Raw genomic sequence first — 16110 nt, 5'->3', positions numbered from 1 at the left:
TGTCCTAATGTTAGTTTTCAGTCGTTTCCCTAACATACCAGCATGGCTCTCTGCTACCTTAGAAACTACAGATCATCATTTATATTGCAAAACTCGTAATGCCATTTAGTCAAGTCTGCGCTGTCAATATAAACTTTGGAAACTAGCCTCAAAAATTTGGCCTTGAGTTCTTTGGTTAACCTTCCATAAGTGCATCTCTCTTCCTCCATTCCCCAATCTTAAACCAGGAATATCAATGACAAATTCACAGGTAAGTTTTGGTTCTGGAAGGAAAGGCCTCTTTAGCATTTTGCATACTCTAAATTCTATACTGTATATAAAACAAGGGCGCATGGAAAATATTTTTTTATTACTGAGTAAAATTAAGTTCTTTATGTTGCACATATACAAAGGACTATGGTAGTTTTAATTCCAAAGAGCAAGAACTGCCCTGCTGCAGACAGACAAGAGAAAGCCCCACCTTGAGAATACATTTGTTACATTCAGGACATTCATTCCAACTGCAAATTGGTTTAAAACTCACAAATGAGAAAAATCCACTTATCTGATAACCTGATTAGTGACCAGCCACTCCTACTAGCCATCAGTAAGACCAACAATTAGGACATTGTTCTTAGAAATCTGAGGGCAATAACTCTATGAATCCACCCATTAGGTGGAAAGAAAGCATTACTGTTAAGCAAATCACATGAACAGCCCAGTATCTAGAAGGTCAATAACTTCGATATACAAAATTTAAGATGGTTCTCTTGCACGGAACCAATTCTTTTTGCCAGTATGAGCTACAGAAAACAAATCTGGCCACAATACTTTAATAAAATAGATTAGCAGCAAAGGGAAGAGGTCCAGGTAAGCGGCCACAATCAGATCAGACACACGCACAACACAAACTTTTACTGGGCTAAAAGGGGGGGGCATGGCCCACAGAAAGACTTGTGGAAGCTTCAAGTGATGCTAGAGACTAGGATCTAAAGATTAGCTTAAACTCAAGCAAGCAATTTTGCTAAGCCCACCTCCCTCCAACCCCCACCCCCACCAAATTCTCTGAAAGCTGACAAAATGGAAAAAAGCACTAAATAATTATTTCTTCACAGTGAAGAAACATCCTAACCTGACCAAAGGCAGGGCTGATCTGGAGCGTGGGAAGGCTGAAGGTTGTGAAAGGCTTGGGGAGACCCTGCCCATCCAGTCCAGTGGAAAGAGTCATCCTGTCAATTGACTGTCCTCCAGTCCACATAGGCAAACAATTCTCTTTCAGAGCTCACACACACACACACCCCGCACAGCTGTACAGTTGTACCTCGGATCTCAAACACCTTGGCTCCCAAACAAATCGGCTCCCGAATGATCAAAACCCAGAAGTGAGTGTTCCGGTTTTCGAACAATTTTCAGAAGCCAAACGTCTGGCACGGCTTCCGATTGGCTACAGCCAATCGAAAGCTGCGCCTTCGTTTTCGAACGGTTTCGGGAGTTGAACAGACTCCTGGAATGCATTCTGTTCGAGAACCAAGGTACAACTATATTACAAGTTGTTTTTAAAAGGGGGGGGTGGTGGGCATTATTTGGAAAACAAAACAAAAACAAAGGTAGTCCTTAAGCTACCTCAAGCTCATAGAACTAACAGTCTTGAAAAGCTGTTTAGGCTTATTCTCAATTTTTCCCAGTATACACATTTATATTAGTGTGCAAAACATGGACTGGTGAAAAATGAGTACACAGTATTGCTCCTGGAAACAAGCTGAATACATAAATTGTTCAGTTTTTTTCCCCAGTTGCTGCTGTGGCATATTTCTTTTTCATGAAGCGCATCAAAGGTTATTGCACTAAATTCAAACTGAAGCCTATTTAGGGAGTGAAGGGAATTCTATTTCAAATTTCCATTATTCAGTGCTCCATTAATTTCAGTATTCTATAGTAATTCAGATCTGGCCTCAAAATTCTGCAGATCACAAGTTTGCATTTGGCAGAACTGGGGCTAAACATTAGTGATTTGCCAAAATTCCAAAGGATATTATAGAGGAGGAAATTTAAATCTGGATTTAAAACATAGAAGTAGGTTTCATAATATTCTTCAGGGATTCCCCAACTAGATCAGGTTCCCCCTCAGTGCAGTTTTACTTTATTTCCTTCTCCTACTTAAAAAAAATATTCATTTGACAGTAACGGTGTGACCGTATGATAAAAGCAGAGGGCCTGCTCATCTGTGAAGGCAAGAATTAATTATCAAGAATGCAGCATCAGCAAGTTCCAGAAAACTGAAAGATGTGCAAACATTTCCAATCAATAAAATAGGTCATGCACACTGGTAATCATGGGAAGACATTACGGTACTATTTCCTTGGCTGTCACAGTTTGGGGGGGGGGGGAGAATGACCAGCAGTTTACCCAAGTGCTGCACTGACGTCTTGCGAGGTACTATTTTAGCTGTAAAAGCCACAATTGAGGATGGTACCAAAAAATCAGTAGACAAATTTGTGGATTTGTTTCAACTCTGTGTTACCCTAACTGGGGAGCTACTGAGGAGGGAAGAAATGGTTCCTGTTTCTACAGTAACCAGACCATCACTCCCTTGCACAAGGAATTACAGCCAAATAAGCACCCCTGTCAAAGCAATACACTAGGAAGGACTACCATTGGCATCCAAAATGACCTAGATCCCATGCAAGCGAGCCATCTGATGGGTTGCCTCATCTCCCAAACCTTCCCACGCCAACGGTTTTGCATTTCGTAAAACGGTGTTCCGAAAATACACACGTCTCATTATGGTTCAGACCTAGTTCATTGATGCTGATTCAGGTAAAGGTAAAGGGACCCCTGACCATTAGGTCCAGTCATATCCGACTCTGGGGTTGCGGCGCTCATCTTGCGTTACTGGCTGAGGGAGCCGGCGTACAGCTTCTGGGTCATGTGGCCAGCATGACAAAGCCGCTTCTGGCAAACCAGAGCAGCACACAGAAACGCAGTTTACCTTCCCGCTGGAGCAGTACCTATTTATCTGCTTGCACTTTGACGTGCTTTCGAACTGCTAGGTTGGCAGGAGCTGGGACTGAGCAACGGGAGCTCACCCCGTCGCGGGGATTCAAACCATCCACCTTCTGATCAGCAAGCCCTAGGGTCTGTGGTTTAACCCACAGTGCCACCCGCTGATTGAGATACCTGCCATAAAATAACTGTATGTCAACTACAAAAGGTTACTGCATTTGAAATGTACTTATAATAGGATGTTTTGTAAAAATATCATAGTACTAGTCAACTTTCCACTTACATGCCTTCCATACCCTCTATGCCTGTAATCCCAAATCCCACGTGTCTTCTCTTCCTCTCCTTTCTCAGTCCTCCCACATCCCTGGGAACACAACACCCCCTCATCTCCTGCAGGCAGCCTAGCTCTTTGGAGTTCCCTGTGTAATCATGGACAAGAAATAGCCGATGTCAGAGACCAGGCTGAGGAGTACTGCTCTGATGAGGAATGGTGGGAGCCCCCCCCCCCGCTCCTGACCAGGATCCTGAAGCTGCCCAGGAGCTGTGCGACAGTATAGATTTGGAACAGTGGTTTGCAGAGGGACATAGTTCAGAAGACAGAAGTTGGGAAGAATGGGTGGTTAACAGCTAGGAGAAGAAGAACTGGGGGGGAGAGAGAGAGCTAACAGACTCTCTCTCCGGCTGGAAAGTATTCAGCATTATCAATCCAAGGTCACGTAGAGTAGAAAAGGTGGCTACACAAAAAACACAGTGGTTGTATAGTCAGGTTGCAAGATGGAAGTGACTGGGGGGAAGTGGAGTGGGGAATCCTTAATTGGGAACACCTTTATTCCAAGAATGGATGCTTTGTTCTTTTGCTGTGATCATTAAAGACTCTTTAAATCAGGCATAGGCAAACTCGGCCCTCCAGATGTTTTGAGACTACAATTCCCATCATCCCTGACCACTGGTCCTGCTAGCTAGGGATCATGGGAGTTGCAGTCCCAAAACATCTGGAGGGTCGAGTCTGCCTATGCCTGTTTTAAATGGTAAGGGACTCTTTTCGCTTCGTCCTGCTTATCTACAGCCAAAGTGGGGGGAGCCGAATCCCCGGAGCCTGACAGCCAGCTCTCCCCAAATCCCGTCAAGAAGAAGTAAATAATGTAAAACTAGCAAGCAGGAAGTCCTCTGGATAGAACTGAAGGCATTCTAGTATTATTTACCTCCTATGGTTCCACAGATAAGTGGCTAGGAGCCATTATTCTTGAGTAGCAAGACAGCATTTATTTATAAATTTACCTTGGACACCACTTTACGTTTCAAGAAACCTCAAAGTGGTTTACATCTGCATCATAGGAGAGCAAGACATGATGCGACAAGATACAGATTGTGACTCCAGTGATGGAGCCATCTCACTGTGGAAGGAGGTTATGGCCCTGTGTGTCTCCAAAACAGCAATATACCCTTGTATTAACCAATGGTCTTTGTGGGGTTTGCAGGACGGGGGGGGGGGGGCAACCTTTCTATGCATGAAAGCCAAAGATTGTTGTTTGTTATTTTCCATGGTAACAAAACCTAGGTACGAACATGTGGAGGAATAATATTTGCCTTGTATAAGTTGCCATGTTTAGAATTACTATTTAAAAGGTTTGTATTTAAATCAAAATGCAGTTATTGCAACGAACTTACCACCTCTTTCTTGTGGCCGGATATTAAGTTCAGAGGCACAAATCGATCTAATCCAACGTAGGCCTTAAAGAATTTTACCAGTTTGCAACCCATGAGTTGTGCAAAAAGTATTAACATAATAGGCAACACGAACTCTGAGTGGCCCAATAAATTCATGGACAATTAATATTGTATTTTACAGATCTGACGAGTGTGTTTTCAAGAGAACAGGCAAACCCATGTTCTCTGGGGATAAAGTTGTTATACATTCTTAAAAAGCTATTTCAAGGAAGTTGCATTTATGTTTGAACGTTTTTCCAGCCATGTTTTAATTAAAAGCCTATGTTTAGGAAACAATGAGCCCACCTCAATCTTTCTCTCAATATAAGGTTAAAGGATTAAAGACAAAGGTGATGACATCAGCAGTTGCCACAACGACAGAGGCATCGCTAATATAGTATTGTGACCTCATTGCTTCTTCAAGTAGAAGGTCCAGTAACTGTTCCATTTCAAAACCAGTGGGCATGGCAGCATAAAAACGCACAACACACCTCTGAATGAAGCATTTCAAGCAATTATTATTCTTAAGAAAATAAAATTATTCCTGAAAGTTTTCCATCTTTGATACTCAACTGATATTATCTCCCATTCCCGACAGACTTAAAGGTAAAGGTAAAGGTAAAGGGACCCGTGACCATTAGGTCCAGTCGCGGACAACTCTGGGGTTGTGGTGCTCATCTCGCTTTACTGGCCGAGGGAGCCAGTGTACAGCTTCCGGGTCATGTGGCCAGCATGACTAAGCCGCTTCTGGCGAACCAGAGCAGTTCATGGAAACATTGTTTACCTTCCCACTATTTTTCTACTTGCCCTTTTCGTGCTTTCGAACTGCTAGGTTGGCAGGAGCTGCGACCGAACAACGGGAGCTCACCCCATCACGGGGATTTGAACCACCGACCTTCTGATCGGCAAGCCCTAGGCTCTGTGGTTTAACCCACAGTGCCACCCGCGTCCAAATATTCCCATGAAAAATAATGAACCAGTTTGAAGTCTATGTTTTCATTCACAATTTAAATGATGACATCACATTAAAGCCAAGTTCAAACAAAGAACAGATGAGAAGTTAAACCTGTTTCTTGACTACTGAATATAGTAACCCACATGACTACACAAAATAGACAAATCCCCCCACATGTAGAGAAGTGGATGGCTGGGAGCAGGGTTCTTGCTTCTCCCTATTATGTCAGGGTTCTTTCGTTTGTAGGGGGGTTGAAAATCCAAATTGCGCCTCCCATAGTGGTAGCAATAGTTGATCTTTGCTGCCCTTCAAAACCTGCTATTCAAGGAAGGCTGCATCACCCTGGCTCAAGAAGAGCTGAAACCACGCCGAAAAGAGATAGGGCTATGTCCATGTTCTTTGGGATTTAATGGAAATGAAAATAAGGGTCAATCAAGCTAAACAGAGCTTCTGAAAATGAGGTGACATCGTGTCCTTGGATGTATGTATGAAATGAGTTGATAATAAGTGCAAAAGATTTCCTCTTGCCTAAGCCGCAAGGCTATCATCCAAGTAATTAAAAAAAAACCAAGTACCGTAGTTGATCAGATGATTGTCATCAATTATGCACACAATTCTACATAAACTTGCATTTAGATTAAAAAACAACAGGTATGAAATAAGAATAATGTTTTGGGCTACATTCAATGCTTCAGTCTGCTAGACAGGCACGTCCAACAGGTAGATCGTGATCTACCGGTAGATCACTGGACGTCTGCAGTAGATCACTGGTAGATCATTGGCTCCTCCCAAAGATGCTGAACAACTGTGGCTCTCCTTAAAAAAGCTCAACATTTCACCTCCTCCCTGAAAAAAACTAAACAACTTTGATCCAACCCCCCCCCTACAATGGGCCTTCCTCCTTCCTAAAATAAGCTCAACAACTTTGACCTGAACCCCCAAAAAGGGGGTAGATCACTGCCAGTTTTTAACTCTGAGTAGATCACAGTCTCTTGGGAGTTGGCCACCCCTGTGCTAGAGCAAGGCTACTCATCTATGCTGCACAAGAGAGGAATTCCACAAAACAAGGGCACTGGGATTTTTGTGTGCAAGAGATTTATGGATTACTTTGACTATGTAAGGGCATAATATAAAATTCATCAGTAAAGTAAAATATTTAGAATATCAGACCAGTGTAAACGGGGTTTAAAACAACAACAACAAAACCCTCTTGCTTCTGGTAAGGAGGATCTATTAAGCAAGGCCTGGAAACAAACAAGACCATTTCTTTGGTTTCCTTTTGTTTCTTACAGTTTGCCATCTATTTCCCCCTGCCCTACCCTATCTGTTGGTGCTCTCCATGAACAAATATCTGAAAAACAAACTGGGAAGGGAACACAGCTACAACACTATGAATTAACTCTATGAATAAGCAGGCTTTTCAAATGTGGCATGAGTGTTGCTCATTGGAATTGCCTGCCCTATCACCCCACACACCCCAAAATCTGAAGGTTTTAAAAAGCAAAGCGACAGATGAGATACTGTCAAATTCCATCAACTCTTGCCTGAAAAAGTCAACCAGCAAAACCATGTTAACCATTCAGAGACTAGTGACAAGTATAATAAATTAATGCTTAGAAGTAACTGTGCTACATGAGGATCGACAGTTCACGGAGAGGTCACTGGCATCTGGCCAAGTATTTAATGCATTCAGAACTGCAGTGCTACATATCTTATTTTAAAAACTTGTCAACTGCATATGCTGCTAAAATACAGCTTAAAGCAATCCATAAGGTATGCATTTAAGAGAAATATAATTGGTGAGAAATTCTGTTAAAACCCAGGTTGCCAGTGAAAGACAACAAAATGCCCAGAACAAGGGAAATAGCCCATCATTTACCAAAGGGTGAGTACTACTCATTTTCACCATTGTAAAAAACATTTCTGAATATAGCCTCGCAATGAAATATAGTGGATCCTCCTGACCAACAGAGCACAGAAGGTTAAAAAATAATAATTCCTATTAACGTTCTGCATTCTTGAAGACCTTCCCATGACTGTAAGATGGCACTCGCACCTTCGCATGGGAGATTCCATGGGAGGAATGATCTTTAAATTAAACTCACGGAAAGGTCACCGCCCAGCCTATACAATGCTGCTAATCTATTCTGCCAAGTAGTTTACAAGTCTGTCGTAGTCTCACCCTAAGGACAACTCTGAGAGGCAAGGCAATTTTCATTTCAGAACTGAGGCTCAGAGAGCCTTGAGAACATTGCTATTCCCGGAGCTACATGGATCCATCACTAAAATGTGGATCTGAATCATGGAGAAGGGAAAAACAAAATCTGGAAACATCCATGCTTGAAAGACCCATGGCAATGACAGCCATGCATTCCAGACATGGGAAGGATTAGAGTGACTATAGGTAGGAATGAGGATGCTGCCCAAAGCTTCCTGTGCCTGTTATGCTGTGTGTGTGTGTGTGTGTGTGTGTGTGTGTGTTGGTCAGTATTCATGTGTGTGCCTGAAATAATAATAATAATAATAATAATAATAATAATAATAATAATAATCCAAAACTGACTGGAGCAGAGGGAGATGTTGTAATTATATCACCCCCAATTCACCCATATAGAAATACATCTTTCAGCTGGGTGCATTTTGAAACGACACTTTGCATTTTGAAAGCAGGACACCGCCAATGTAAAGAAGAGTTAGCAGTGGGAGAAATATGGACAAAGGGAAATGAAGGCTGTAATGACAATATTTCATATTTAGTTTAGCTGAGATATGTTAATGGTTGGCTTCCTTAAAAAAAAAGTTATGCAGTTTTGGCCTTTAAGATGTTTGATAATTTTATTTCACACAACTAAGTGTCTAGCCTAGCCAGATAAAGCGAATAATTAAAGATAATTACCTGGTAACTTATAAAATAGCTGGTGCACTTAGTATGCTCTTCCAGTTCAGACAAGACTTGACTGCTTTTAAATTGCTTTTTTAAAAGAGATTTTAAAAATCTGTGCATATATCAGTTGGAAAAGTAAACAACATTGCATCGTCCATTCTTATTTCTTCTGATGCTGAACTTAAAAAAAAATATCCAATTTCTCTTTTATCAGAGTAGGAATGGGTAACCTTAGCATTCCCAAATTCTGAAAGCTGGGATATTTATTTAGAATTAAGAGCTTCAACTTTACTGGCTTACGACTGTGGACAAAACAACTTTCAACTTTTCAGGGTCAGTTAGACAAACCATCTAAAAAAGGTAAATTTGGATGAAGTGCTGTCAATATGGAGAAAAAGAAACTTGCAAATAGCACTGCAGTCTGTGACCATTTCCTCTCAGCGTACTTAACATTTACAAGAATTAGATGTCAGATTCTGTATCGTCTGAGCAGATTTAACTGGTAAGAGCTGTGCAGAGCTAATTTATGCTTTAAAAACAAAGGCATTCAAATTACAACTTATACACACAGCATGCTACTTAATTGCACTGCGCAGTTATGCGTTTAATCATTTGATACTATACCATGAAAGATCTCAAAGTATGTGTTGTTGTTTTAAACACATTTAACACATTGCAGACCTGTTTGCCCTGTTTGCCTTGTATTTTGAAATATTCCATGCTGTCAGTATATAATATCCCCTTACAGTAAACGGGCAGTCACCTGGCTTCTCCTAATCTGTATATGGGGCTATTCAGATACTCTTTCGTCGTGATTTCACACACCACCCAATACACACAGTGTGAAACAGGAGTGATGCCTTTTCCTTGCTCCTCTCCTATTCTGAGATGGAACACAGGAATAAACACCCATCATCTGAAGACACCCTCTTCCCTACTATCTAAGGCTAGGCAATACACCAACATCTATTTATGTTAGAATATCCCAATTTGAGTAAACCTATGAGGAGGGAGGAGTGGAGAATCAATACTCAAATATTCCCTGAATGCATAATTGTGTTATTACAGTGCTATTATTTGTGGCAGGTAGGCAGTATGCTTGAAACCCTTTTAATTCCTGAGTCTAGCAAGTGCTGAAATCTAAGTAAGGATCCAAATTGTTGAAACAGCCAGAGGTTTCTTGGTAATGGCCCTCTGAGTATGGGCTATTAAGGTAACAAAGGAAGTGGCTCTGTGCCAGATAACAAACGGGTAGGGCCCCCTCTCTCAACTTGACAGACAAAAGCCAGAGTTGGGAGTTTTTAGTTAAGTGAGCTGGAAGTAGGTTGGGAAGCCAGAGAGACAGAGAGAGATGCCTCATCTCTGTTGAAATCAGAGGCTGTGGCTATGGCAGAAGCATGGCCGTTTTCGGGTACTGATGTTGAGAAAACCCTCCATCGTAAGCTCAGGTTGCATATACATATCCCTCATTCCAAAGGAAACACGAACCCTGAGTAAATGCCTGGAACCCCTGAAATATTGCCCCGCTTGGAAATTGGGGTGGCATGCAACAATAAAAGCCTATAAACATCCAAGTTCCTTCACATTTAGATATTTTTTCAGCACAAATCAAATCAAACGTAGAAAAGATGTAAAACACAAGCAATACTAATAATTAAATGTGCATTCAAAACTCTGAATTAACTTTACCTCGGACTCCAAGTGCTGGATCACAATAGCCAATGCTTCAAATTTCTGATGACTGATGCCCAAGCATTTCTTCAATCGCTGGATAAGTCCACTTTGGTTCTCACACTTTTTTTTGTATTGTGTCAACTCATGTTGTTTTGTTTCTGGCAAACGCACTTCGACAGATGAACTGCGGGTTTGTATGAATGAGTTCTTGGGACTCTTCTGCTTGCCCCTGTCAACTGCAGAACACAGAAACAAGAAGCAACAACTTTGAACATCGTTAACGTCAAGAGTACAAGTAAATTAAGTGTATCAAATAATTATTTGTCAAAGTTGTGCTTTTGGGCATTACTTTGATAGCTGCGGGAAGCAAAGTACTTCAAAACAAGGAAGGCTCCTTATATGCAGTTTGCCAAGTTGTCAGCAAGTGTTCTGTTGCTGTATTTTGTAATAAATACTGAAGCTTATCCATTAGCTTGATCTAGCAGCATCTTTTCCCACGCATTTCTATTTTAAAAAGCTTACCATAATATTGCAGTGCCTTTCTAGCATATACCGGTACTCGCAATGCTGCAATCTCAAATGCAACAGCTTGCTCTATTTCATTTTCAAAGCAGTTATAATGGCATATTTAACATAAAATTTGCACCACAGGCACTTCCATGTACTCCCCCCCCCCCTGTAAATTACAGCTTTACCATTTCTGCTTTCCAACATAGACACTTCCAACTAGGTTTAGCAATCTTTTCCCTCTTAATTGTGGAGTTTCTCAGCTTTATAATGAAAAACACAAACCCTGAGGTTAAGGGACCTCTCAAGTCCATTAAAAGGTTTATCATTCAAACATGAGAAACATATGAAAAGATAGTGTGCAAGATAAAACCAGGATGTACAGTACACTGTGCTCCTTCCTACAATTCCAGCATTGCTAAGCATTATTGGGATTTTCACTACTATGATCTGCTCATTGGCAATCATTTCTCACAAGCCACATTAAACATTTGGGTGCACTTAGTACCACAGCTGATTAATTGGCAATCATGTATTGCTCAGTTTTGCCAAAGATTAATTTCCAACATGGCTTTATCAAGCAACATTCCCCAGATGCAGCAATGCAACTTCTCTCATGTTTCTGGCAGGTGCCTTTATTAAAAATACTGTGCTTTTTTTAGCATAATGTATACTAATAAATACACAACAGTTTTACAGTTGTAGGAATATTCCTTCAATTTTTATACGCTTGCCAGTGTTACATACCCACAGCCTTATAGGCTCTATGACAACATTCAAAGCAAGAACTTTCTTTCCACAGTTACTTGATGCACTGGCTTCCTTTAATCTGTTTGCTTGAATAGATCATTTGAAACTTTTAAAACTGGGGTTGTATCCAAAGTCATCCTGTTAGCACAAGGACTTCTGCCTACACAATGCGCTCTTCCTCTCTTCTCCCCCAGTAAAAGAATCTGCTCTAGAGGTTCCTCAACTGTCTGGAACAGATTTGAGGGGCACACAAGGAGGAGAAGTCTTGTTGCGCAGGCAAAAGTCCTTGTACTAATGGGACGACTTTGTTGGATAATATCCTTAGTGTCGAAAAGGAGATGGTCGGACACATAAGGAGGGAAGATGGGTGAGTAGCAGAATATTGCAATGGTTGTGATAAGCAATACTGTCTATCTTAAGAAATACATAAAAAGAGTTTTAAGGCTTTGAAGAAGAAGAGTTTGGATTTGATATCCCACTTTATCACTACCCGAAGGAGTCTCAAAGCAGCTAACATTCTCCTTTCCCTTCCTCCCCCACAACAAACACTCTGTGAGGTGAGTGGGGCTGAGAGACTTCAGAGAAGTGTGACTAGCCCAAGGTCACCCAGCAGCTGCATGTGGAGGAGTGGAGACACGAACCCGGTTCCCCAGATTACGAGACTACCGCTCTTAACCACTACACCACACTGGCTCTGGTAGATTTTTCTCCTTAAGCATTCGCTTGTCAAAACTGGCAATCGAAATGCGAAGAAGAAGAAGAAGAAGAGGAAGAAGAAGAAGAAGAAGAAGAAGAAGAAGAAGAAGAAGAAGAAGAAGAAGAAGAGTTTGGATTTGATATCCCGCTTTATTACTACCTGAATGAGTCTCAAAGCGGCTAACATTCTCCTTTCCCTTCCTCCCCCACAACAAACACTCTATGAGGTGAGTGGGGCTGAGAGACTTCAAAGAAGTGTGACTAGCCCAAGGTCACCCAGCAGCTGCATGTGGAGGAGCGAAGACACGAACCCGGTTCCCTAGATTACAAGTCTACCGCTCTTAACCACTACACCACTACTGGCTCTCAGTACCTAGTGAAGTACTGTTACAGTACACACTCAGAGTAAGAAGCACACAGATTTCAAGCCATAAGCAGCCCACCCCAACATTCCCCTGCCCCTGAAGTCCGTTTCTGCACGGTACCCATCTAGGTTCAAAAACAAGGGGAAGAGGAAATCTTCAGGTCAAACAAGATGCAAAGTGAGGGAATGGGCTCTTCCAACCATTATGTTGCCTTCTCTTGTTGGATTAAAAGTAGTCAAATCTGTTCTTTATTGCTCAAGATTAGACAGCATTAACCTGGCTGATACCCAATAAGCCCATCACTACAAATGAACATCTCTCTTGGGTAAGTAGCTCATGGCGGGTACCTTTGAGCTACTTGTAAGATCTGAGCAGCTCATTCTTAAGAGGACACTATTTCGGGTTTTCAACTCATTTCAACTGCATAAACTACATTTGGACTGATCCGGGAACATTTTACTAGTGAGCTAATTTACATGCACAGAAAAAAAAACAATTGTTCAGCCTAGCTTCATAAATTGGTATCTTATTATATGTGACAAATGGATAAAAACCACCAAGTGGCTAGTTAAGAGCTGAATTCGTTAAAAGTTTGCATTATTTTGTGTTCCAGAGATGACTAAATGTTAATTCTAGAACTTTTGTGTACCTGTGTGTCAGAAAGCCCATGACCCCCTCCAATGTGGAACCTTATAAATTAAGCCCATTTACTATGGAATGACCTTCTAGAAAAACAGCTTAGCTAGCTAAGTGCACAGACTGAGAAGGCCACTGATATAGGACTAGGTTTACTGTAAAATTAACTTGGTAAGAATACCTATACGAAACCTAGTCATTTCCTCTTCCCCTTCTGCAATTTATTAGTTACGTACATTCATGAGTATGAATGAAACAAAGGTAACAGGAAAACAACATAACCCGTCTACTAGAGCAGTAAATTTATTTTATACATAGTGTTACGGGTTAGTGCGAGAACAGGGATCCCCCCCTAGATCTCTGGGTGCCAGATTTCCCTCTCTAGATTCTTTGGGTGTTGTGGTTTAATCAGGGCTGACAGACTGAGCTTATTTTTCTGCTAGAGGGATGCCCATGTCATTAAGCCAGGCATATCCAAAGTCTGTTTCAGGAGCCTAATTCAGCCTGCTTGTCAGTTTAATCTCGCCCCTGTGACAGGCTATTTCCTGGGGTAAAATCCTAAAAAAACCACAACAAATTTGGTCGGCCCTCACAGCCAGCCCTTCACTTCATCAAATCTGGCCCTCTTTGAAAAAAGTTTGGATACCACTGCATTAAGCCATTTACAAGACAAAAAAAACCCTACAGGTAATGGGGGTATGGGTTTGCCAGGGCAACGTGGACATGGTGTCACACAGGGATATTTTCACCTTTTAAAGCTGGGCTTGGAATAGCGGGGAGGAGTTGCTTGGCAAGGGGTTTGCTGGGAAGGAGAGGCAGGGAGCTGAAGGTCACAACCATCTTGGTGGGCTGGCTGAAGGCAGGCTGGGACAGTAACATGGAGAAGTCTCGGCATCCAGTGCTGCAGTGCTGCAGGGAACAAACCCCTTGGGAGATGCAAATGCTATAAACTCTGCACTCCCTCCACCGAAAGGTTCTGGTGTAAATACGTGTAGAATAAACCTTATTTCTTAAAGACATGACAGCTTCTGCTGCATCTTGATTCCCAACAGAAACACGACACTGGAACCCCCTGCAATCTTGGTACCGCTCGACAGAGATTGGGTGTGGCATGCAACCTTTTTAACAACACATTAAAATAACAGCAGTCAGAATACCTCTTGCAGCCCAAGAGCTGCCTACAAACCTGACTGATATCCTGAGAACCGCTGCAGGTCTAACTAGGTACACATCTGTGGCTTAACACAAAGTGAGGTTGTCCCCTCCCCCCCAACTGCATTTCAAATTGCATTTGCATGTTGCTGTACACACAAAAAAGTGGGCAGGGATGCCTTCACCCAATGCACATTACCTGGTTTCCCTGTGCCTGCAACCGCCCCACCCCTGCCCAACCCCTGCTCATGCAAATGTTGCCTGTTCATGTGAAATGGCAGTCTTGGAATGTGCATGCCTCAGCTTAACTGCAAAGTGTATTTTCAAATTGGACAGAAGCTCGTTTGAGGGCAGAGACACCACACCGCAGTATTTCTCAAGGAACTACATGATAGCTATGGATTGTGGTTAACATCAAACACCAGTGGTGGGAGCACAATGGAGCCAGAGTAAATGGCAATGCATGCACAGCCTCTTACTGGATTTAGTGTTGCAGTCTCCTGGTGTCATTCAGAGATGCTAAGTTTTCCTCTTGTTAGGAAGCAGGCAAGCACACTGTTCTCTTGTTCTTGTGAAAAGCCCCCATTCCACTGCATTCTGAACTAACCCTACAGCATGGTTGCTCTCCAGATCTTATTACGACTCACAACTCCCATTATCCTTGACCACTAAGCATGCTGACTGGAGCTGTGGTTCAGCTGCATCTACAGGGCCACTGGTTAACCACCACTGCCCTAGAGGAAAGTGCCAACAGGACAAAGAAATGTTTTCTTCAATCACAAGGCACTTTTGTATTGGTCAATTATTTCAAGTGGGAAATTCATCCTGTAGATAGGTATAGGGTCAAAGGGTGCTGAATAATCAATCTTGAATAGGAGCACAGAATCAAACATTCAGCAGGAAAAAAAAATATTGATGATCAATCCAATTATTTATTTCACTCAAAGAAAACAGCAGGATTGAAAACTCTCCCTGACTTTCAAGCCACCACTCCTTCTCATTTGCATTCACAACATAGTCTACTAGAACAGCCACCATTTGTAAAATTTGGCTCCTACTGCACTTCTCTTGTATGTAAAACCTACTTCATGTCAAGTTTCTTTTTAAGGCAATTCACAGTCATATTTACTAAAAGTTTTTATTTCAAGCAGGTGGTAAATTGTTTTAACAACCACCACCTCCTTCAAGTGTCTTAAAAATCTTAGTATGGCTTACTGAATTACAAAGATGTTTGGACACCAGCTAAGGATCATTCATTGCCTTACCTTCTGGAGAGATTCCTTCTGGGCCAAAACAATATATTTGGGCAGACTGAACAAAGACTGTCAGCATAAAGCCAATATCTAATGCAAACTGGCATGACATCAGTTCCCGGTTTTGTCTTTCCTTCTTAATAAACTTGTGAATATCTGGTTCAACAGCTTGCTTACACAGTTTAGCAGATCTGACAGTATTTTAAGCAGAGAGCCATTTTACTTAGCAGGGTGTTTTGCAAACAATTTCACACCCTGTAGGCAACACAAGGGGGCATACTTAATCTATTGCTCATTTCCCCAAAAGCATTTGTTTGAGTCAGCTGGGAAGCTCAGTAAGTATTGCTTAAAATAAGAACTCGCCATGAAATGTTCTAGCACCTTTTACAGGTTGTAGAAAGAAGTTAAACTTCCCCCTGCAGAGATAACTCCTTACAATGTCTCAGTATGTTACTTTCCAAACATTTATTTAAAGGTAAAGGGATCCCTCTCACTTTATTGGCCGGGGGGGGGGGGAGCCTGCGTACAGCTTCCAGGTCATGTGGCCAG

General features: G+C 41.8%; 1 protein-coding gene across 4 annotated transcripts in view; it reads right to left on the bottom strand.

Moving 5' to 3' along the window:
• MTUS1 (microtubule associated scaffold protein 1) overlaps positions 1 to 16110 on the bottom strand; it is a 104356-nt gene that overhangs the window by 14357 nt on the left and 73889 nt on the right. For all 4 annotated transcript variants that reach the window (XM_033159831.1, XM_033159833.1, XM_033159834.1 and 1 more), the window contains one exon: positions 10218 to 10438. In XM_033159831.1, the coding sequence (XP_033015722.1) occupies positions 10218 to 10438 (221 nt within the window). The remainder of the gene's footprint in view (positions 1 to 10217; positions 10439 to 16110) is intronic.

Source organism: Lacerta agilis, chromosome 9, assembly GCF_009819535.1.
Source record: "Lacerta agilis isolate rLacAgi1 chromosome 9, rLacAgi1.pri, whole genome shotgun sequence".
NCBI classification, from domain to species: Eukaryota; Metazoa; Chordata; class Lepidosauria; order Squamata; family Lacertidae; genus Lacerta; species Lacerta agilis.
This window is presented reverse-complemented; position numbering and strand designations above follow the sequence as displayed.